The sequence below is a fragment of the Pezoporus wallicus genome, unplaced genomic scaffold (assembly GCF_028554395.1).
Source record: "Pezoporus wallicus isolate ANWC-B61680 ecotype Strahan unplaced genomic scaffold, APGP_CSIRO_Pwel_v1 contig_227, whole genome shotgun sequence".
NCBI classification, from domain to species: Eukaryota; Metazoa; Chordata; class Aves; order Psittaciformes; family Psittacidae; genus Pezoporus; species Pezoporus wallicus.
In genome coordinates, this window is record NW_026635704.1 from 10,376,657 (window position 1) to 10,400,056 (window position 23,400).

General features: G+C 40.4%; 1 protein-coding gene across 2 annotated transcripts in view; it reads left to right on the forward strand.

The window, feature by feature from the left end:
* The window catches only part of TAF4B (TATA-box binding protein associated factor 4b), a 72,102-nt gene that overhangs the window by 16,257 nt on the left and 32,445 nt on the right, over positions 1-23,400 (forward strand). Inside the window, exons 4-10 of one of the 2 annotated variants that reach the window (XM_057397662.1) lie at positions 3,532-3,699; positions 3,792-3,914; positions 6,107-6,196; positions 9,729-10,307; positions 15,289-15,421; positions 15,992-16,097; positions 21,439-21,611. In XM_057397662.1, the coding sequence (XP_057253645.1) occupies positions 3,532-3,699; positions 3,792-3,914; positions 6,107-6,196; positions 9,729-10,307; positions 15,289-15,421; positions 15,992-16,097; positions 21,439-21,611 (1,372 nt within the window). The remainder of the gene's footprint in view (positions 1-3,531; positions 3,700-3,791; positions 3,915-6,106; positions 6,197-9,728; positions 10,308-15,288; positions 15,422-15,991; positions 16,098-21,438; positions 21,612-23,400) is intronic. The other variant, XM_057397663.1, reaches the window with a different exon arrangement.

Sequence of the window (23,400 nt, forward strand, 5' to 3'; positions counted from 1 at the left end):
GGACCAGAGTTCTGGATAAATATGTGTGATGAAAAGAAAACTACTTCTTTCTGCAGCTGAAGTTTTCTGTTCTTATCGTAATCTGGCAGTCAAATTGGGAAGAAGTCTGGCTTGTAAATACATTTTGTGAACACAAGCTTGACGAAGACAAGCCTGCAGCTGTTGACCAAGCACTCAGTAAATGAGCAGGGTCAGTCATTAAAAAAAAGCCTTGCTGGATGTATGCTCTCGACCTTGAGGGTATTTGAATTATTGGGGGATATGTTTCCTGACAGTGGTAACTAGCAGTCTGACTTAAAAATTCATCATCCTGCTGTTCTTCTTACCAGCAACTGAAAGTTACTCACAGCTCTGATCTTTTTTCTTCTCACTACAGGTGGATAATGCTGGGGCTAGAGGGGAAAACTTAGATGCCTCTTAATACATTTTCTATTTTGCTTAGAATGGAAACAACATATGCTTTGTGTCTAAGAACAGTAATGGATAACCCTTACCCGGTTTTATTTTGGAATACTAGCTTGCAAACCATGTGCTTGCGATCTGTGCATAGAGATCTTCAGGATATAAAAGCAAGTCATCAGGTATACTACCCTTGCACTGCGTAGAAGAGGCGAAGTTCATCCATCATCTAATGGGTGAATCTGCCTGCATCTTCACACTCTTGTGTGGATAAGCTTTGAGATTCATCAGGCTATTAACTTTTCCCTTTTTAACTTATATCTGCCTTTGACTTGGTTCTTCTATACTTTCTTAGTTGTGTTCTTCTGAGATATTTAAAGAGGTAGACATGGAGTAAGTAGAATAAGCTATACCTTTTTCTGTTGTAGAAACTGAAAGACTTCTAATGAGCCATGGGGCTGAATTTAAATAGCAGGAATGATGACTGTAGGAAAAATTAATAGCGCTGTTTTGTTTGGAGTGGCTTCCTTGGAGCCCCTCTGTTTTGCAGAGGATTGTAAAGCCCTCTGTACAACCTCCTTGTACAATAAAGAGTAAATAGGTGCAGTATGGAGATATACCACCATTACAGGGTCACTTCACTCCTCATGCTGGGATGGACAAGAGAAGAGTGATGGCAAGGGAATCTCTGCATAAGGTTGCAGGAACCTTAGTCTGGGGAAGGGAGAGCCTGGGGGTCTGATTTCCTTGGCAGTGATTCATTTATCAGTCCAAAAAGAATTTGCTGATGTTAATTGTGACAGATTTTTTGAGGTCACTAGGCGAGGAGTGTTGGTGCAGAAGCACGATGTCATCACAAAAAGTGGGAGACACCGGAGAGGAAATTATCCTTGGCTTGGTTGTGTATCTCCTCTGTGAAGTACTAATTGGAACACTACCATCTGCAAACCTCTTGTCTAGTTGCTGACTCCAGGATTATTCTCCTCATCTACAAAAACATTTCTGTTTTTTGACATTCCTCAATGTTTAAGCTCTGAGGTTAGACAAAATACCTGCACATTTTTATTTTTTACCTTCTTCCCAGATGGAGTAACTAAGCTGCAAAGTATCTAATTAGCATCACGCTGGGGCACTTTTATTTAGATGCAGAGCATTTCTTCTCTTGAAATGACTTCAAAATATGCAGGATTAATGCCATTTTTTGTGGTGACTATTTCTCTGTTGCTCAAAGTGAGAATGAGAGTTGTCAGTAGTGAAAAAGGCTAAGGGCAGATGACAGAAGTTAATTCCCATATACTCATCTTCCTGGGAAAAAGATCCAGCAGACTTCCTGTTGTTCCCTCCCTCAGTTGATAAAATGCCGTTCTGGTCTTGATGTGTAAACATGCTGGAATTTGCAAGAGATCAGCTCCTGCGAACCTCATGTTTTCGACTTCTAAATGCCCAGGGCATTGCAGCTTGGCAGATCTGTGCTCTGTCCCCTTCCGTCTTCCTCCCATCCATCTGTTTGTGGGATTCTCGTGCCCAGTTTTCCTCCCTGTGGTCTTAGAGCTGTTGAGCCTCATCCTTGGAAGAGGCAGTGGTGGCAAAGATCCTGCAGAGAGCTATTAAAGTGTTACCAACAGTGGGAGCCTAAGCTGGAATGCTTTCTGGTAGCTGCCTGCTTCTTTCATGTCAAGCTGGCAGCAGCGTGGGGAGGGGGGACACCCACCCAGGAAAAATATAATTTATAAATAAATCAATAAAGTGACAGTGTTGTGGTTTAGCTTTATATGTTTGTTTGTTAATTCTCCCTATCCTGAAAGACTTAAATGCCCTTTGATATTCTACATGATGTCTGTCCTGCTCTGCTTTTTGTTTTATCCATGGTAAGGGTGTTAAGCACTTATGTTACTGTCTTATCATTAATGCAATTAGCAAGTAATAATTTGTGACTGTTGCACTAAACTGGGGCATTTAAATGTGTTAAGAGTCAGTGAAAGCAATTGTGTTGTGCAGATCTCAACCTAGAATTTCACCTACAAACCCAGACTTTTCCTTTCTCTTGAGAAGGTTGGAGGGAAAACAGCACCCAGCTTCAGGTTTCAAATGCTAACCTGAAACTCTTGCTTTTCTGTAAGCTGCAGGTTCAGTCTGGCTTTTTAGTGTTCAAGTTGAGAAATCAAAAGTAGTAGGTGTTGTAGAGGCAAAATCTTTTACTCATTGTATTCTGTTGTATCAGAAGAACTGTACTGGGGTTTTTGGGGTGTGGGTTGGTGTGATTTTTTTTTTTTTTTTAATTTTTTTTTATTTCTTTAAAATCTGAAGTAGAAACACTTCAGTTTAGTAGATTTTCTTCTGGAAAATACTACTTAGTCTGATTTGCAAAGGTGAGAGGCAATTTTGTTCTTGTTTTTTCCTAAACCTTTATTACTCCTGTTGCTGGAGCTTCTGAATCTGTTGGTAAATTCTAATGAGATTTTAAAAAGGGTTCCCTACATAACTGAATTTTGTGGGGATTTATGTCTGGGCAGAGGAGAGAGATCCAAATTGCTGGCTGCAAAGAAAAGCAGGAAGAACTGGTTAGGTGCATTTGCTCACCTGGCTGCTTTTGCTGGAACAATGCATCCTTCCAAAGTGGACATGATGCCTTTTGCCTACTGTGCATGTGGTAGGAAGAGTAAGGGATATTGCAATTAGGAGAGAAACTGTAGGGGAAGAGGGGAAGATAAATAATCACTAAAGATCTTATTTTTCTTCAGAGTATAATCACCTGGCTTAGCATTGTCCAAAATTCATTAGTCTTAGAATGCAGGAGCCTGGCAAAGTTAGTACATTGGTTTCTGCAATACAATTACTTTTCTCACTGCACTTGGAAGTTGCAGGCGATACTTCAGTCTGAGTGAGCCTTTGCCGTTTTTTCTCCCTGCTCTTAATTTAAAAACAAAATTATGGCTGTGGAGGTTCAGTCACTTCCTGTATTAAATAGAGCATCTCAAAGCACATAAATCAAAGCTTTAAAACAAAGATAAATGTTGTTTATTTATGTTTCAAATAGTAGTGTGGAGGGAGGGTGCTACCTTGTACACTAGCAGAATACAGTATGTTTGTCATGTTAGTCTTTGGTTGAAAAGTGTTAATTTTTCTTTCCAGACAGCAGCTGCAACAGCTACTGTTACTACAGTTACTGCTGTAAAGCCTTCGAGTACTGGAACACCTGTAAAACTTCCAGTTACAGGACCACCTGCACAAGCTATCTCCCAAAAGGCAGTCTCTGTGAAAGCAGAGGGCACAGCAGTAGCACAGACCAGTGCTTCTACAGTAAGGGGAAAAAAAAAAATTTAATTAACATTCTCTATATTCATCAGAGGTTGGAGTGCCAGTGCAACATCTTCTCTTTATTTCCACACTAGGAGATGCTAGAGAATGTGAAGAAATGCAAGAATTTTCTTGCTACATTAATAAAACTGGCATCTAGTGGACCTCAAGCCCCTGAGACAGGGCAGAATGTGAAGAATCTGGTGCAAAATCTACTGGTGAGACTATTTATTTATTTGTTCATTGTTTTTAACAAAGTCTGAAAGTCAGCATCATTTGTGTTACTGTTTTTGACATTGACTTCATCATAGGTTTGTTCCTTGTCTTTTTTTATTTTCCTTTTATTTTTTTGTAAACAGCTGAAGAGTTGGACTTGCAGCTGAGTGCATCTGACCCTTTAAGCCTTACAGTATAACTCTTAATTTAACTGTGTTTAAAAACATGTTGTATTGCCCACCACTTCCTATTTCATTTTATGCTTGCAGGTAACTGACAGCAGAAAGAGTTGATAGCGTTAACACAGCTTCTGGGTCTAAGCTGCTTTTTTTTATTTTATCATGTTGATACAGTATTGAGTCCTCAATGGCAAAAGTACTACTGTGGAGGTTGTAGTGCAGTGCTAAGTCCATACTACTTATTTTATTATTATTACTTTTTTACATCCTACTTTATTCTAAGACAGAACTGATTTACATGTTGATAGTGAAGCTCCTGTGGAACAAGCATGATATTATCTATGTCTTCAGACAGTGAGATGGAGAAAATAACATGGTGGCTGCCAACCTGTCTCTCTCCTTGCAGGTGGCTTCCTTATGCTGTTTTGTGCTGCACCCCAGCGCAGCTGGGTTTTCTTGGTAACGATTTCTCCTGCCACTTCTTGTCTTGGCATTTGACCGCTGCTGCTGTTCTGTTGTTCCACCTTAGCAGAAGGCTGTGGGCTGGTGGAGGGGGTGCCTTTGCTAGTGGTACCAAAGGGCTTTTCAGACTAGAAAAGTATGGTATAGACAAGAAGTGTAATTCAGAGAGCAGATTGTTTGAAGACGCAGCCTTGCAAGAGTTTGAGTCCTTTGCCTTTGTGTCCCTGCTGGACTCCTTCTTCTGTAGGAAAATACTAGAATTGTTCCTTACTGTGCTTACAGTACTTTATTTTTAAGTACAGTTGTTACCAGACATTAATACATCGTTAACTGTGCACTTGTTTGCTTTTTGTAGTACTTTAAAATATGCTATTCTTCTGCCATTCAGTATGCTACATGATTTGAAGGTAAAATAAATAAATAAATGTTTTGTACATGTGAGGGAAATGGCAGCTGTGAAGTAAAATGGTCCTTAAGGCAACATCTTGTGAAGTGGGTGTCAAGAGCCTTGTATGCACTGAGATGTTGTATACCAAATCACTGCATCAGTGCAACCTTGGTGAACTGCATCTAAAGCTCAGTGAGACCTAACAGGCAGCAGATCAAATGACTAGATAAGAGAGCTGATGCAAGTTCTGTCTGTGACTATACAGTCCTTAAAACTCCTGCTCTGGTCATGTAGCTCCTGGGATGGTGGTTCTGAATGAGAATATGGCTGAAAGGAGCAACTTCTCTGTAGAGACAGAGATTGGTGCTGGGTTCCTCTTCCTTGTATGTCTGTACCTTCTCGGAGGACTTAATTTTCTTGGGGACTCTGTGGCAGGGTCTCACATGGGAGGGTGAGAAAGGGCAGCAGTGTCTGGGGCTAGCTATCACCTTAGCCCCATCATAGTGACACTGAAGTAATATAAGCAGAGGGTCTCAGAAGTCTGCTGCAGCTTCCTAACACTGCCGAGCCCTTGAGTCAGGTGTTTGTGCTGGGGGAAGAGTGGAAAGCATTAAGAAAGTAGACTCTACAGGCCAGAAGACTGTTTCTGTAGTGGTATGCAGGAGTGATGTTCTAATGTTCAATTTCTGCTGCTTTTGAAAAACAGTGTTAAGTGTTCTGCTTTATTATGCTAGGTATACATTAGACTAGAATTGTCTTACAAAACCTACTGAGTTGTCTTTTGACCCTGGTTTCTTTAAATTGATCTCTACTCGGATAAACTACCTCTAAAGAAAAAAGTACTCAAAGTAGATTTTAAATATCTCTGCGTAACAGCAAGGTACTCAAATGGATCAGTACTGCTTGTTTCTGTCAGTTCACTTCAGTGTGTTAACTGCTTATAATTGAAGAAAGTAATTTAATTTGGTAATAGTATATTTAAATTACAACATCATTCTATCTTAAAACATTTTGTTTAAAACTACAGGAGGAGAAAAGCAATTGAGTACTGAAATTGAACAATTCAATGATCATTTAAATTTTCATGAATTTTTGATACATCTGGGAGAAAAATATGGTAGATTCATAGTTATAACTTACCATCATAATTATACTTTCCTCTTAGGAAGCAAAAATTGAACCAGAAGAATTTACAAAAAAGCTATACATAGAGCTCAAGTCATCTCCACAACCATATTTAGTTCCTTTTCTCAAGGTAAGTGTCTGGATATGTAATATTTATTGAGGGGAGGGAGGAGGACAAGAAAAGAAAATCAAGAGAGAGCATTCTAATAGGTGTTTTCTCAGGTTACTTGAGGAAATGGTAGTTAACCTGGCCCTGTGTGACTATTACTCTTGGAAAGACAATTTTTTTGGTGACAGAAGAGTTCAGAGGAGTGATTTATGCTGTGTTCTTAAATTGGAGAGTAATTACCCTCTAAGTCATTATCAGAGACTAATGTTTTTAAACTGGTGCATCTCTAGTAGAGCAACTATACCAAGATGACCTCTTACTTTCTCGTCAAAACTAGCTATTCTGAGTTCTAATACACAAGACTGACAACAGTGGCTGTGTACAGTTTATGCAGCATTTAATCTCAAGAGTATCTACACAAAGCTATTCATATGCCTGCTAGTTTGTGTTTAACTGGAGGCAAAAGAATACACCACCGTTTCTCCAGAAAGGGTCTGACAGGGCTACTGCAGATTAGGAAAAGTAACCAAGGACAACTCTTACTTCCATTCAAGCAACTAATCATGTAAATTAAAAATTCTGTCTTAACGCTTCTAATCATATGATAGAATGGTAGTAATAAAATAAAAATTTAACATGCTTATTGCACAGCAAGCATTAAATCCCAGTGGAAGCATGTAAAACTTGGCTACAATTATTTAATTGCAGTGTATGCACTATTCTTAGGCTTGATACATGTGTACTTTTCCTTGGCATTCCTTATAGGCATGACGGAGAATTGAGGAAGAATAGTTAAGTGGTGAAGCTGAGATAAAGGTTTTCTGGACCTTGTCCTCTTCTTTAGTATTTGACAGCACATATAACAACGCATGTGGTAATATTGTACTGCTTTAAATGGCTGGTGTTTGTCTGACACTCTAACAAAAATACTCATTCCATACTTGAACAATCTTGAAATGCTCTGCTAGCAAGTTTGCCGTGAGTCTTGGAGACTACAGTAATTTCTGCGAGGCTTGATGGAAAATTTTGGTCACTTACTTATTCTTTTAGAAGCACACAGCTTAGAGTATGGGCTTTCCTGCACCCAGTGTATCTCTGGCTTCAGAAGGACCAGGCTGTGAGTGTAGGGTCAGTGTGACTGGCAGTGGTTTCCTATGAGCTGTGTGGAGTCTTAGCAGAGCCCTACTGACTACCAGGGCAAGTTTGGCTTCAGAAGTAGCATAGCTGTTTCCTGCAGGGGCCCTGGCTATGAAAGCCACTGGACGTGGGCTGACTGTGCTTGCATGGGGCCAGCTTAGGCATTCCTGTGTTCCCAAAACAGTTCAGTTGAACCTCAGAAGCTTTGTGCAGACCCAGCTTGAATCTGGCACAGCTAGACCTTGTCTGGGGCTGGTGAGCCCTGTAGAGGAGTGGAGGGGTGGCTGCACTGCACTTGCAAATGCGTCCTTCCTTGGAGTCCCCCAAGGGGTTTTTAGCTCAGGCACAGCACTGTCCTCATGCACTTACAGAATTGCTCAACCTGAGCTAATGAGTCATCCCACAATGTGGAGAGCTGCTACACTTGGGACACAGACCTCTAAGCAGCTCAACAGGAGTTAAGTTGGGTTTATCAGCATGGATCAGACCCTGACCCATCACAGTAGAGCCACCGCGGCATGCTGCCAGGTACTGGCATCATCCAGGCTTTTCTGTTTTGGGCAGTATCTGTACCCCCTAATCCTTGACAAGATGCTCTCTCCCTGTTGTACACTTATGTTAACAAAGAAAGACTGGGATTTCAGATACATTTAAACATCATTGTGATCAAAGTTAGCTGACTTTGTAGTGTTACCCATCCTTTAAAACATCTTGCGCTCTGGTTGTTTTATGTGAAATACTTTAAGGTTGATGCACCTGAGTTGGGTCTGGTCTGTAGCTCTGAGCAGCTATAACAGGACTGAGTGCCAAATGGAAGCTGACTTCAGGAGCACTTCTCTAAAGCGCCACAAGGATCTGTGCTGGCCTTGTTGTGGGGGAAACACTTGCAGCTTGATTCTGGAAAGAAATGTGGTACGGCTTGTTGCCAATTTACTTTTAGCTAGTGAAGTGGAATTTTAGGGAGGACTCTCTAGAGTTGTCTTATCTTTGAGCTGCAGGATTTTGATGAAATTGGTGCACATTTTGTTTTGTCTGTTCCAGTAGGTGGAAAAGTACAGTGACTTTGGCTGTGAAGCCTGCTTGATTTTTCAAATCTCTGATGGATGCTTTTGGTAAACAAATTGCATCAGGAGCATGTGGAATGCTGAGCAGCCTTTTGAAAGAAAAGGAAGTGAATGTTAAACATAGGCATGCTGCAGAAGGTGCAGGCGTGCAAACAATTTGTTCACTTGTGTATTAGCGTGTGAGGCACATTCCTTTTGTATGAAGCCCAGAGCAACAGCACTATGCTGCAGACTCTTACAAACTTCAAAACTGACAAAGGTATAAAAAAAAGGGGGGAGTTGTGAGAATATACAGGTGGTTGCAGAACTGATTTCATAGAATCATAGAATAGTTAGGGTTGGAAAGGACCTTAAGATCATCAAGTTCCAACCCCCCTGCCATGGGCAGGGACACCTCACACTAAACCGTATCACCCAAGGCCTCATCCAACCTGGTCTTAAGTGCTGCCAGGGATGGAGCATTCACAACCTCTCTGGGCAACCTATTCCAGTGCCTCACCACCCTAACAGGAAAGAACTTCCTCCTTATATCCAATTTAAACTTCCCCTGTTTAAGTTTTAACCCATTACACCTTGTCCTATCACTACAGTCCCTAATGAAGAGTCCCTCCCCAGCATCCCTATAGGCCCCCTGAGCCATAACAGGTTGTACATAGTCAAGGAGAAAAATCTTTAGAGGGCTTGAAGATTATTCTGTCCATAACCTTCTCAAACACAGCTGTAGTGAAAATGAAGAGTTGTCATATACCTTTACTGATGTTTGTTCTCCTGTTGCAAAGAACTGTCTGGCTTAAGTCGTGCTGCTGGAGCAATACAGACATTATTAAAGTGGTATCCCCCCCTAGTGTAGATACAGCTGTATTGGTATAGAAGTGCTCCCGTCTTCAGAGCTTGTTTCTGACTTTGATGGATAGTTTGTAGTTCTTTGTCAGATACACTTGGTGGAATAAACACAGCTGTTACAATATAGCAGGGTTTTTTGCAAAACAAATAAAAAAAAAAAAAGGCAGTTAGAATGGCCTTACTATGACACATAAATTCCAAACTGAAAAATCTGAACAAGAGAACCAGGTTATGGGTGAGTTTCCTATAGATGGGGTTTGCTATGTGCAGTGAAGCCATTGTGACTGTTGACCTTTGTTCAGCCTGCGTTGGTGATTCTTGTGGTCTTCACTGAGCAGTAGCATCATCAAGTTAAGGGTCCCTGAATTCTAGCAAAACTTGTTTGAAGTAAGCAGTTCATTGTCTTTTGAGAAATTAAATTAGAATATGAGGATTTAGTTGCTAATGTATCAGTACTGTGGAAGGTTCTGTTAATATTACATCAACTGTTTTTTTGTTTTTTCTTCTAGAAAAGCATGTTTGCTTTACGGCAGCTAATGCCCAATGCTCAGAGCTTTATCCAGCAGTGTATGCAGCAGCCAGCTCCAACCCCAGAAGCTGTTTTGACTTGTATCTCTGCAGCACCAGCTACTTCGAGGGGGGTGGTAACCTCAGCTGTAGCAACAACTTCTCTTCCAGTTATAAAACCAGTATCTGCCTCTGTAACAGTCACAGCCTCTCCAGTTATAAAACCAGTCCTTGTCAGTGCATCAGCGACAGCATCTCTGCAGACCGTAAAGTCTGTTCCTTCCTCTGCAGTGGTGACAGCATCTCTTCGGCCTGCAGCTTCAGTCCTCACCACCACGACAGCAACATCAGGGCTGACTGCTATCCAAACTGTCAAGCCAGTCTTTACCTCTGTGGTACCAACGTCCACTCTCCAGTCTCCAAAGCCAGTGCTGGTCTCCACAGTGGCATCTTCAGCAACGTCCCCTCTCCAGCATCTGAAATCAGTCACTGGAACCCCAATCACTATCAAAATCTCACAGCCGAACTCTGTTGCTGCACAGTCAGTGGGTGCTCAGCAAGTGGTTAAAGTGAAACAGTTGGTAAGATGAGTTTCTCTGTGTCTCTGTAACCGGGCTTCTTCTACAATTTTGTAAAGAGGATACAAATTTTGGATCTTAGCTGGGCTTTTTTCCTAAACTTATGAAATCAGTCTGCCAAGAGCTAACCAGAAGCTAGTCTGTCATAAGTTAATCAGTTATGTTTGTCATAGTTTAGGGATACTGAGCCCTTGCTGGAAAGGTGAAAGCCAACCTGTAAGCTTTGGTCTCTTGCAAGACAGGCTAACCACCAGACCAGATACAGAGCTGGAGACATGAGGAAATACGAGTTCTGACCACCGCTATGTGTGCAGCTAGGATAAGTTGGCATTTGAAAGAAAAGGCATGCCGTGCTAGTGTCAGAAACAGAAAGTGCTCATGGGATGCTTGTGTTAATTACTATTAGATGCTCTGTTAGGGCTGTACCTTGGCTAGCCAGCAGGGATTCCAGTCTCTCTACCAGTTCCTACCCTGGATACACCTGGATACTTTGCAGGCACAGGTGACTTGATGATGTTCAAACTAGCTGAATGAGCTTTTCAGAGTGGAGTTCTGACCTCCACATTTACTAAGACATGTTAATTATGAAGTCATCCAAAAGTGAGGGTTTTTTTTCTATTAGGCCTCATTAGCTAACAGATTTGAGGAGAAATAAATGTCTTATTAAAACAATACCTTCAAAAGCAATGTGTTTTTTGTCTTGGCACAGGTTAACCTCTTGCTATTGTTAATATTAAGTACCAGCAAACTGTGGATCGCAGATATACCCCAAAGACCAATGTTGTGAAATACATGAGGTTTGGTTTCTGGGTGTTTGAGATACCAAGTAGTATGTCGTTTAACTGGCTTACCTGTAAGTAATGTTCCCAAGTATTTCAAGACAACAGTCTCCCTTTGGCAGTTAAAGAACTCCAGTTCTTGAATAGGACTTCCTTGTAAAGATTTCTTCCCTAAAAGGAGGGAAAACATTAGACTTGCTGTGAAGCCAGATTTAGTTTTCACAGGTATAGTAGGACATTTAGTGTGTGAATTTCCTATGTAATTCATTGTGTATACTTGATTTAACAGTATGCAGACCCCTAAAATGTTTTGCTTTTTTAGTTTTCTTCTTTTCAAAGTATGTAAGTGTCCTGGTTTCAGCTGGGATATAGTTATGGTGGTGGATGTAATGCAAGAATCCTGGATTCTAAATAAAGAGCTTATGCTACCAGCTTTTCACCTTTCCAGACTTGCTTAAAAGGAGCATCATATCTTGGAGAAGATGAGGGGTCCTTTTTATGTGTTTGTTTTAAAAACTAAGAAATAAACCCCACCATAACCAGTTATAAGCATATGCACTGATAGTCTTCAATAGTAATAGATAAAGCCAAATTGGAAAAGGAGTTGATACCCTTACTGTCTTTGAGGATTCAATTTGAAATTCCAGCCAGAAGAAAATGGGGGCTTCTTAGGTTCTACAAAGGCTGGAGAGCAGTTTGTTGGCTACACAGCAAGCCATGTAATCCAGGGGAAAGGTTGACCATCTGCACAAATAGATGAGGAAGCTTAACTCTACACTGGGGAGTCAAAACACTTCTTGAGTATGATATTGATGAACTAAAGAAGTTACTCCTGCTTTTTCCACTGCTGCATTGTGGCAGCCTGTTGCAATTCTTTTTCTTCACTGTGCCTTGAAAACACTGACTTGCATATAAAACATGTTTTTATCCTCATTTGGGTAGATCCCAGGCACCGTGATTAAAATACTTGCTGTAGAAAGGCTGAGTTGACCACTTTGCAGCTTAGCCTTATCAGGAGCTTGGTGTTTGTTCAGAAAACACGTTAGCACAAAGAGCAAGTTAGTAGAAGTGGCTGTATCTTCTTGGGCTTCCCTTGATGCCTTTCCTTGAAAGGACAGAGGATCTGTTTCCTCCCACAAGAAAACAAATCTGGACCTCCCCTCCCTAACAGAAGGGTCCTGCTGGCAGCTGAAAGGAAGCACATGCCAGCTGTGCAAATCTGTCCATATAATGGTGCCAGCAATTTCTTTCCCTTTCCAGCCCACAGAGTTGTCTGATGCCATGCACTCCCTCTACATACCCATTTCTAATTTAGGACTCTTGTGCCTGATGGATGTGAATTGAACTTTCAAGTGCCAGCTCTGTTGTAATATTGGTGGTGCTTAAGAATGCAGTACTGCAGTATTTTAGTATCAAAATTGTGACCAGAGTGATGCACCGTGTAACTTTCATTTCCGCAGTGTGATTATCAAAACTCTAGGTTTGTATGGTGGATGCAGAGGGACCTGTTCTTCGGGAATGCTGTTGGGATTGATTGCATGCCTGTGCTGTGAGTTGCGCTCTTGGAAGGGTTCCCTCCTGATGACTTTTTTTTATACAGCCTCATTTAAGGGCATTGGCTCACAAAGAAGTTTCATCTTGGAAATAAGGCTTGTCTTGCTGCCGTATTTCTTTATCTCCTGATAAAGTACAATAAATGAAAATTTACATTACCAGCTGCTGGCCCCCAATGGCAGGAAAGTTGCTGTGAGACTACAACTTCATGATAAGCTTAAAGAACAAGAGTTTTACGGTGTAGTCCCCACAATTACCAGTGAGACGCACCCCCTGGACATTGCTAACGATTGAAGCAAGAAGTGAAGTGCTTGTGCTGTTCCAGCTACTTGTTCTTAGTGAGTTGTTAGTTGAGTCCCTTCAGAGCTGAGCTTTCTTGAATAGAGAGTCTCTGTTATTTTTCAAGAGATTTTTGTCCTGGATGTATGCTTTTGCATTCAGCTGGTGAATCTTCCTTCCTGAAGCAGTCCTTGAGGTGTGTGATGGTACCTCAACGTTCCTCTGCTTCTCTCTGAATTTTGCTTTATGAATGTAGAATAGATGCAAGTAAGGCTAATCAGAGTCTCTCAGGCAGCTGACTTTATGCTGTTGTCTGGATGTTGCATTGTAATTTTGTTTTACTTAAGAGTGTTGGTGCTTTTTATTCCGATGTCTCTGTCAACCTCCTTAATGGGGCACAAAGGAACAGTCCTTTTGCTTTATTACTTCTTGCTGCTAACCTGAAGAAAAGAGACAATAACTCTTTCTCATAGGTATTACCTACTTCTGTAATACTTCTTTCTGCCTTTAGATCCTTGTTGAAATTTCTAGCATTGTTGCCCTCCCTGTAGCAACTCCCAAGGACTTCCAGCTTCTGTTAGTCTAGCAGCTAAAATGGCAACAGAAAATTAGCTTTACTTCCAATACTTCCTTTCCGTGTCTTGTTGATCTAGTCTCTTCGGTTACTTGGCTTATTTCCCAACCTCCACCTAGACTGTTGTTTTAACATTGCCAGTCTCTGTTCTTTTGTCTGCTGTACCTTAATCTTGAATGCTGCCATTTCCTCCTGTGCTGTTTCAGTGTTTCGATGCTGAAGATGAAGCATCATTCTCACTGGTGGTAGGGAGGATCTCTTGGTGCGTGTCAGAGTGCTGGCAGAGCCATGCGAGTAGTTTGTCCAAGCTGATCGGTCGGTGGCTTAGTAATTACCTGAACACCTAAATGCTGCTGTTAATGTTATTTACAACTTCCAGCACATGGAAACTGGGTCTCTCAGGAGGATCTAACTGCACTTTGTTAAAACACGTGGCAGCTAATGTTCATGTCTGTATTACTTCATGATCAAGTGCTGGGTGTGTGAGCCTTGACTCGGTCCACAGTCTGCCCATGCATGTACTCCCATGGTTCTTTCCTTTTCTGGCACTTAGGTTTCTTCTCAAGAGCTGTCTGTTTGTTGTCTGGTTCTTAGACACCACCTTCAGCTCAGTTATTCTACTTTCCTGTTGCTATGCCAAACCCTGATGCTATTAATATGGGCATGGGTGGGGTGTATCTTGAGTATTTGATACACAAAATGCCTCTTTTTGCGAATGAGTGATGCTTATCCTGATGATGTTTACTGACAAATATGAAGCTAGATGACAGCAGGAGACAGACTAATTTCTGAAGTATAATAAATTATTTTTGTAATTGAACTTACGCAGTGTTGCTATACAAGCACTCTTTAGACTTTCTGAAGTCAGAAAAAAAGATGTAGAGGAGAAAACGTAGCTTCTTGATTCCGGAACTTCCTTTATATTAGCTTTTGCTGACAAAAAGTAGGATTAAATCTGAAGATGTTGATAATTTTGTGTTTTGCTAAAAGCACATCTTTCTATTACTTGTAATCAAGAACTTTTCCAAAGGATGTAACAAAAGCTGCAGCCCACATTCTGCTAGCTAGGAGGCTTGGAAATGGGGTTTTAGGGGTAGGGAAATTTTGTTACTTTCTTGCATTTTAATATGTGCCCCTGAAGAGGAAGAATTAGTATTTATGGGCTGTGCCTGTAGGCCAGTGTGACAACATCCTGCTGTCTGGTTTTATTTCTTTCAAGAGCCTCTTTAAACAAAACAATCATCCCCTTTCCTTTTTACCCTTCAGCAGCATACTGATGTTTTTGTGTAGAGGCTGTACTCACTATAGGTGTTGCTGGTTAGTACTTCATGTTCCAGCTAACTGATATGTTCAGTTTACTTTTGCTTAACACTTTGAAATGCAGCATCTCAATGTACAATTGATGTTGCAGCTCTAAAAATGCCGTAGTAACTTTACAGTGTATACTCTTCATTCTTGACAGGAAAAGGATTTCATGTTTGACTTCTAACTGTTTTGGTGTTCTCTCTTTTTAACTAGGTGTATATGATACCTACCCTTTTGAACTTTTTGGCCCACAGACTCAATATTCAACTGTCTTGTTAAGCAGGACTTACATAGAGGAAAGTCTCTAAGTGTAATGGATTGTGTAATACTCAGTGGAACTTGTCTAATATGGTTTTCAGTAAAGGTGAAGTATCTGTTAGAACTTACTGAGCTGGAGCTTAAAGCTAAATGAACATGTTAATACATTGACACTATTTACTTCTATGTATGTTTAGCTCTTCTCACTCTGTGATATTGTATATTGCACTTCCAGGTAGTCCAACAACCATCAGGGACCATTGTAAAGCAAGTATCTTCACTCCCGCAACCCTCAACACTGACCCTACAGACATCTCAGAAAAGCATGCCACTGAATACACTTGTTCAAACTAGCCAGTTTCCTGCAGGTAAAGTGAAGCCTTTTTAATGGAGAAGGGAGAAGACTGCTGAAGTATAGAAATAAGTGCAGGCTGTTCGTGGATTGTAGGAATATAAGAAGGTGGTTGTCTGTTGGGAGCAGCCAGCTCCGTGTGATAAGTTGAACATCTTTGCTTGGAGCTCTGATGAGAGTGCCATGTCAGCTTCTGGAACCTGTTACAAGCATGTCAGCCAAACATATGTACTTGTTAAAAATACTGTGAGTAAGCTCCTTGCAGTGAAATTCCTTTAAACCGTGATGCTTTTGAGAATTGTGTTCCTTCCACAGGTCCAGGTTGATGCATAATACGAGTTTGTCTCAGGCAGCCGGTTTTCACTAAAACCTTTCACTGGTCAGCAGAGAGGAGGGTGTTTGCTGGCATTGTGTAGTGGTTTGGGCCATACCGAACATGTAGAATGTAAGATTCTAGAGTGTTTAGTTTTCCATGGACCTGAGTAGTCATTGAGACTGCAGTAGCCTTTGCTAGAAGCATGAAGTGATTAAACAGTTGTTTTAGCATTTTGCTTTCTACCATGGCATGTTCTTTGTTTTGTTTTAGGTTCCATTCTGAAACAAATTACCTTGCCAGGAAATAAAATTCTGTCGCTTCAAGCATCTCCTGTTCAGAAAGCTGAAATAAAAGCAAATGGAGCAACATCCTTCAGGTAAAAATAAACAATATCAGAAGTTTACTATAGGAAGGAACAAAAGAAACAGACAGTGTAGAAGTGGGAACAGAACCCAAATCAAAGCAACTTTCTTTAGAAACTTGTTTATGATAGGTGTTTTTCAATTTATAATACCAGTTGGGAAGGGAAAACCTAAAACTTTTGACTTCATATCAGATGTTAACTATTTTTAATATACGAAAGCTATCTTGATGAGGTTGGGTTTTTATCATGCTGTCACAAGAGTGTAATTATATAAACAGTGTGCATCACTATGTACCACTTTTTCACTTGTAGAGGAGGCATATTTGATCTCCATCCTATGAGTACTATTAACTAATCTAAAGCAGTTATCTTGTATTAAAAGCTTTCTGTAGAACTAAAGCAGATATAACCTGTTTTTTACAGATGGAAAGATAGCATTGAACTGTTATTTGGACTGGTTGGTGACCTGTCTAAAGCTCTGTGCTGTATTTCAAAATCTTTTATTAATTCCTCTTACAAGCTTGTTCCTGTATGTAGAGGTGAAAGTCTTTGACTACACCACTAATTATGACTTCTGGCACATTCTCCTAGGCATTTAGATTACAAGAGTGCTTAAAGCTTTTAGTTCTGGTAACTGATTAACTTTTCAAAAGCCGAAATTATTTTTGTAGCTCTGAAATGTCATGTTGCAACAGAGGTACAGACTGCTGTAAGCATTATAAACTTACGACTTTAAGGCAAGCATGAATTTGCTCTTCTGGAGATAAAAGCAGACACACCACCTTTGTCTTGTTGACCAGTTGACTTCTCATCTCTTGAAAGCTACATACAGCTTTGTGTGCACTGATACAAGACAGAGGGCTGTTGTTGTTTATAGTATATAGTAAACACCAGAATACAGGTAGCCAGAAGTTGAAATAAAAAGCTGATGTTAAAGCAGTAGCTCTGTTCAGCTGCCTCAAGCTCTTATGAAATACACTTCGGAATATAATTTGGGATGTAATTTTGGGTAGTGATGTTTGGGAAAAAGAAAATCACTTCATAAATATAATTAATAGAAAAAAAGCCAAAACAACATACTAATTAAATAAATAAAAAAAGGGAACTTTTTTTTCTCTTACAGTTGGAATATATTAACTGTCTTACATGAAAAAGTTTGAATTCTTGAAGCTCCTTCTCCAAATTGTTGAATTCTTAGTGTAGGAAAAACTCTGTTTTTACAGTGTGATCCAAGATGGATTTCTGCTTTTGCTTTTGGATTATGATTTTCAAAGTAGCTTAATTTCATGAGAGTTCATATTTAAAATCTCTAACTCACCTTAGATTTTTCTAAGAAGCATCTTATATCCCTGGTTCTTCTTCTATTCACTGCTATAACCAAAATTTCCAACTGCAAAACCTACATAGGAGTATCCTCTTATATCTATACCTGGGCAGTGTGTACCTGAGTTTTTGGCTTCCCTCCATCAAGTGTGTATGTTCTCCAAGCAGGCCTAACACCACATAGGGTTAATCTGGCCTGGGCAATAGATGTTCCCCAGTAAGCTGTGCAGTGGGTTTTTCCCTTCTGTCTTGACTTTCAGTATTCCCAGCACAGCTGTTCTTTGCGACCTGTGATCCATCGTGCGTGACTGGCTGATCATGTGTGAGGTGGAGAGAAGCACCATGGCCCCCTTTTGTGATGAGACTCATTACGGGCAGAGAGTGTGTCTTGTAATTGATGTGACTGTACATGTGGCACTTCAGACTGTATACTATCATTGCAGTATGTCACTGAGCCTGGCTCCCTCTGCTACTGTGTGACGTGGTTAGGTTAGGATTCGAGCTCGAGTGTACTCACTAAGCTGTACTTACTATTTGACCATGTCTGCTCCTTAATGGGCTGGTTTAGGTTGCTTGAAATGAGCAGTAATAAAAATGGTGATTTCTTATCTCCCAATTGAAAAAAAAAAGAAAAAAAAACTTCTAGAAATTATTTCAGCTAAGCATGTGCATCCCTGTCACTTGATTGCCACATAGCGTGTATTGTAAAGTCTGTTTTAAAAGCATCAAGATTTTATAAACTGCTTTGTATACTTCTGTGAAGTATATGCTAGAGCACTCTGGAAAAAATGAGACACATGTTTGCATCTTTGTGCATCTATTCTGTCTAATAGAGTTGCTCTCCAAAGCACATACAACTCTGGCTTCTGTGCATTTTGTCCAGAAGGGACTAGCAATCTCAGTCAGAAGACAAACAGGAGCGAGGCAGCAGAGTGGAGAACGTCTGGGCAGCTGCTCCTTCTCCCTCATGCTGGTGGTGAGCGCTGGTGGTTCTTGCCCCAGTGGAGTTGTCTGTGATGGTGCAGGGAGGTTTGGGTGACACAGGCCATACTCGTTTTCCCTTTTGACTGTTACATAAAATGGATTCAGAAGAATACACGTGCGTTGGTCGAACACCAGAGGGTGCCACAGCCTCACTTTTCAAGCCAGTACGGGCACATTTGTAGATGTGTGGTGCATCTGCATTGCTTGCACCTCTTTTCCAAGAGAACGTTCAGTATAAGTGTCAAAACTGACTTCATACAGGGTAGCACTCTCTGTTCTGTTTCCCCATTGTCCTAATAAACTTAAATCACTGGAGACTTAAAACAGCTGGGGGAGTTTTTTCTTGTTGTTTCTGCGTGTGATACGTGAAATATAAAAAGCATTGAAGGAGGTGGTGTGGAAGACGGGCTTTATGGGAGGGATTGCTGAAAATGAAAGCAAGTCAGTATCCAACAGGAATGCGTGTGTGTGTATGCTCTGGAATATTTTAAATTTGTCACTTTAGTAGAATGATTTCTGTCGCTTACTTGAAGTACATGATACCTTACCTAAAATGAGTGAGGTTTGTTGGAACAGCAAAGGAAAAAGAATAGTAAAAAGTACAAACTTCACGTGGCTTCTGAAACTTATGTTTTCTTTAGTGAGTACTACTTCTAAGGAAATGTAATTGTAGTTTCCTTGGGTTAGGTAAAATAAGTGCAAATTAATCTTCCATCAAGGCTAGTGACGTGGTGATTTAATGCAGAGTTATGAAGAAATTAGAACTGGTCCTTAAAAACAGTACAGGTAAAGATGTCTGCTTGCATGTAAGCTCTTGTACGTGTGTACTCACAAGAGAGATGGTGAGAAATGGAAATATGCATGGAAGTATTAAAGAAAATAGTGAACTGCTAAAGGGAAACTCAGGTATGTAGAAAGGTGGACTGATATGTAGTGTAGAAGTTTACCTCCTTCATGTTGAGTATTTGGCGTATGTGGCCAGGTTGAAAGCTAAAATGATTCCCTGAAACTGTGTACTATACAGTTGTACCTGAGATGCAAGCATCCGTACCTGGATTTTGTAAATAGCTCCACTGGGGTAATGTCAGGTTCCAGCATCTAGCCCCAATATCTTCTGATGTGGTTCTTGGTGCTAGTAGGCTGATTTTTATAATCCCCTTTATCAGCAAATTGGTGGCAGTCTCCACTTCTTGTCTCTGCCATCAGCAAAATAGTGGTCATTAAGAAGAGGAAAGAGGAGTGTACTTGTGATAATCAGTTAGCACTCAATTATCATGCAGTGAAGTTTCATTTACACACTTGTTGAAAGATCAGGGTCTCTGTTAGGCTGATAGGGCATGACTATATGCTCAGTTGCTGGGTGTGAAAGGGTAGGGGGAGAGAAACAGTTCTGGCAGTGTTAACTTCAGCTTTGAATCCTGATCATGGTCATCTAACTGCTCTGACAGTCCTGGGGTTTACTGCTTTTAGCATGATGGATTTGGGGCACAAGCCTAGTCAGGAAGCTGTCATGTCTAGTTAGACTTAATGAATGAAGCTGGTTTGAGAATCCTTTGGGTATCTATTCCTGAGTGAATCACTTTTGTATAACTTCCAGCCATGAGTGCACACAAATAAATAGGAGGAGTAGGGAAAGGCTGGACTCCTTTCCTAGCCAGGCTTATCTCCAGAAATTTGTGGTAGACAACTTGCACCACAGAAACTTACTGAAGCCCAAATGAGAAGATCCCTAAGGAAAAAAATCCCAACACTTTCTTGTGTGTTTTGAATATGGCTCAAACCCAACCTACATTTTAATAACATCAGCTTCTACCCATTGCCAGCCCTAAGAGATCACATTTCACTTAAGAAAGGCATATTTCTGGCTAACCCCTTGTTCAAGAGTGAGGTAGGCCACACAGTATTTTCTGAAGGTGAACTTTATCAAACCTTGCCAGAGTATACTCTTCAAGAGGAGAAGAGCGTGTTTTAGTTTTGTTTTCTTTGTTTTTCAAATTAAAAGACCTTCAGATTGAGTGCTTTCACTTGTCTTTATTAATATTGCAGACGTCTATTCTGGATTGGTTCTTGAAGCCACTGTCAGGGCCTTTGCCACTTTATGAAGAAAGAGAAGACTTTCTCTTGGTGATTTAAACTTACTTGAAAATAACTTGGATTTTTTCACTGCCAAAGTTCTGACATATCTTTTCCCATATAAGATTCATTCAGTATTTTAACTTAAATGATCTTTTTTTTTTCTTTTTTTAAAAAAAAAAGAAAGCTGAGGCACACAGGCTATTTGCTTAACATGAGCTTTGCTGTGAGTATGTGTTAGTGCTCAGTATGCCAGATTTGAGGTTTTATTTCAAACAGGTAGTCCAAAACTGCTACAGCAGAATCCAACAAATGGAGCTGGAGCTAGAGCTCTGCTGCTGTTCTTCAAAAGCATGACATTCCCCGTGCTATATACATAAGTACTGTATGATAGGACTCATTCAAAGGGCAAGGTCTGGGTTGGTTCTAGTATATAGACAAAGGAGTGTTTGTATGTTATTTTTTAAGAAAATTCACTAAAAGAAAAGCAAAGATCAGGTCCATGCTAACATGCCTGTGCTGTAAGCTTCAGTTCATAGGGTAGGCAACTCAGTTAGAAAGTGGGCTTCTTTATCAGTCAATATCCACTTTCCTTCAGCACTTAGTTCTACCTGATGAATTGGAGTTTTGAAACAAATTTAAAGCTGTAAGAGTGGTAGTGCAGGGCAGGGGGGTTTTGGAAACTTTTAATCCAGGTTTACCTCGGTCCCTGGCTTTTGAGCTCACTCAGAATTTCAGTTTCATATAAAGGATTTGCATGCCTAGCAACTGAGGCATTAGTTAATCTAATGTTTGAGAGGCACTTCACTGAAGTGTGAAAGCTGTTAACTTCCACCTGTCCTTGTCCACACCCACACTAAACATCTATTGTATAGGGGTAGCCTCCAAGATACGCAGTGTGGCTGTTGATAGTCAAGAGGCTTTTTCTTTCTGTCTATTCTGAGCAAGCATTAAGTGTTGTTTTTCTCTTTAGTAGAGTTGAAGATGACATAAATGATGTGACTTCTATGGCTGGGGTCAATCTGAACGAGGAGAATGCATGCATTTTGGCAACAAACTCTGAGCTCATTGGTACTGTGATCCGCTCTTGTGCAGACGAACCTTTTCTCTCCTCAGAAGCACTTCAGAAGAAGATCTTGAACATAGGTGAGAATAAAGTGTGTGCAACAGATATGTATGGACGTAGCATTTCCTTGCCTGCTTCATTAGCTAGCCTCCAGTCTTTGAAGGAGGAGCTGGAACTACTTCGATCTATCATCTCAAATCATGTGTTTCTACCAAAATATATTGAGTTTTTACTTCTGCTTCTAGGAAACAGCTCTTCTGTAAGGTTTTCTTTTACATGTAAATAGTCTGAAGCACAACCAGAAGAAACAAACTGGTGCCACTTTATCATGTGAGAAGCGAGCAACTTTATGACTCTTAAACTTAATGGAACACTTAATAACTGTATAGATGCTGGTGTCAAAACACTTTGTGTGCTTTTCTATTTCTGCAGCTCCCAACTTGATGCATTACACTGACTTTCCTAATGGTTTTTGCATTCCTCAGCCTGCTCAGGTATATGTATTCTATTGACCAACATTAAAAGTTTCAAACTGCCAATACACACAGGGCAGACCTTAGTTTATAACTCTTTCCATGGAAAAAAAAATAATTTTATGTGAAAGAGACATTAAAGGTGTTTATCTGTATCACTGAATAATACTGGAATGTATGTTAAATGCCTGTGACTAAACTCTGATAGGAAGCTTTTAGTGTATATATTATTTCAGCTGTTGGTTTCTGAGCAAAATAACAACTGTTGCTTAGCAATGTTGTGTTATGTCAGCGCAGGTGCATGTATTTGTATAGCACCACGCTGATTGGTACCACTGCCGTCTACAGCAAACTGGATGAATATTGCTCAACTCCATGCGCGTGCTCTCTGCCTGGTAGCTTGCCATACTGGAACAGTGAGTTTTACAGCTGATCATTCAAGAAAGCCTGTTGTTTGTACATGCAGTCGTAATTCTGTCACAGTGGTTTAACTACATGATCATAAAATCTTTCTGTTTCTACATGCAACTGGTTCTTGGTCCAAACTGAGCAGCTAGCATGTGATGAGCATGTAGCCTGCAAATGCTACCTGTTACCTCCATACATCCTGCACTAGTGCAGATATGCCATCTGAGCTGTATACAGCATAGTTGAAGGAAGGAAGTGCTGTGTTAGTAGTGGAAAAGAGACAATACACATCAGAGCTGGTGCCTAGAAGACTTTCCCAAAATTCAGTAGAACATTAACCAGTCATTCAGGGGAAGTGGGTATAAGGAAAAATGAAGAGCTGTACAAAAACATAAAGTGCTTCTAGAATAATTTTCTTGTTTGGGGTATGAAGACAATTCGTTGAAAGATGGATGAATACAAGCCTGGCTGTTTCATGGCTGGCATGGTAGCTGTTTCACATTACTAATAATTCATGTTGTAAATGAAGAGCATTTTGATTGCAAGAAAAATATTACAGTCAGGGAATACAGCAATTCAGAAAATGAACACTTCTGCTTTTGAACCAAACCCTTTTTGGTTTAGAAATTGTGTGTGTGAAGGGAGGTCTTGAGATTTGGGATGTTTTATTTTGTCTTCAAGTTGGCATACTAAAATGTATTCTGATAGTCTAATGAGAAACTGCTGCGGAAGTGTTGAAAGGTGCTTGAACAAAATGAGCTTTGCACTCGGCTAGGGTAGAGGCCAGTGCTCACTGGCCAAGATCAAGTAGCGGGAACACTTAGATTATATCTGGGAAAGCATTGTAGATTCTCCCTGTCTCACAAGACTGTTTTTCATTTTCAGTTAAAGTAGCAAAAGCAAATGAAATAGGTGATTAGTTTTTTTTTTTACTGTGGAGTGTTTATCCATTCTTAACACTCTGCTTGGTAATAAATACTGAAATGGG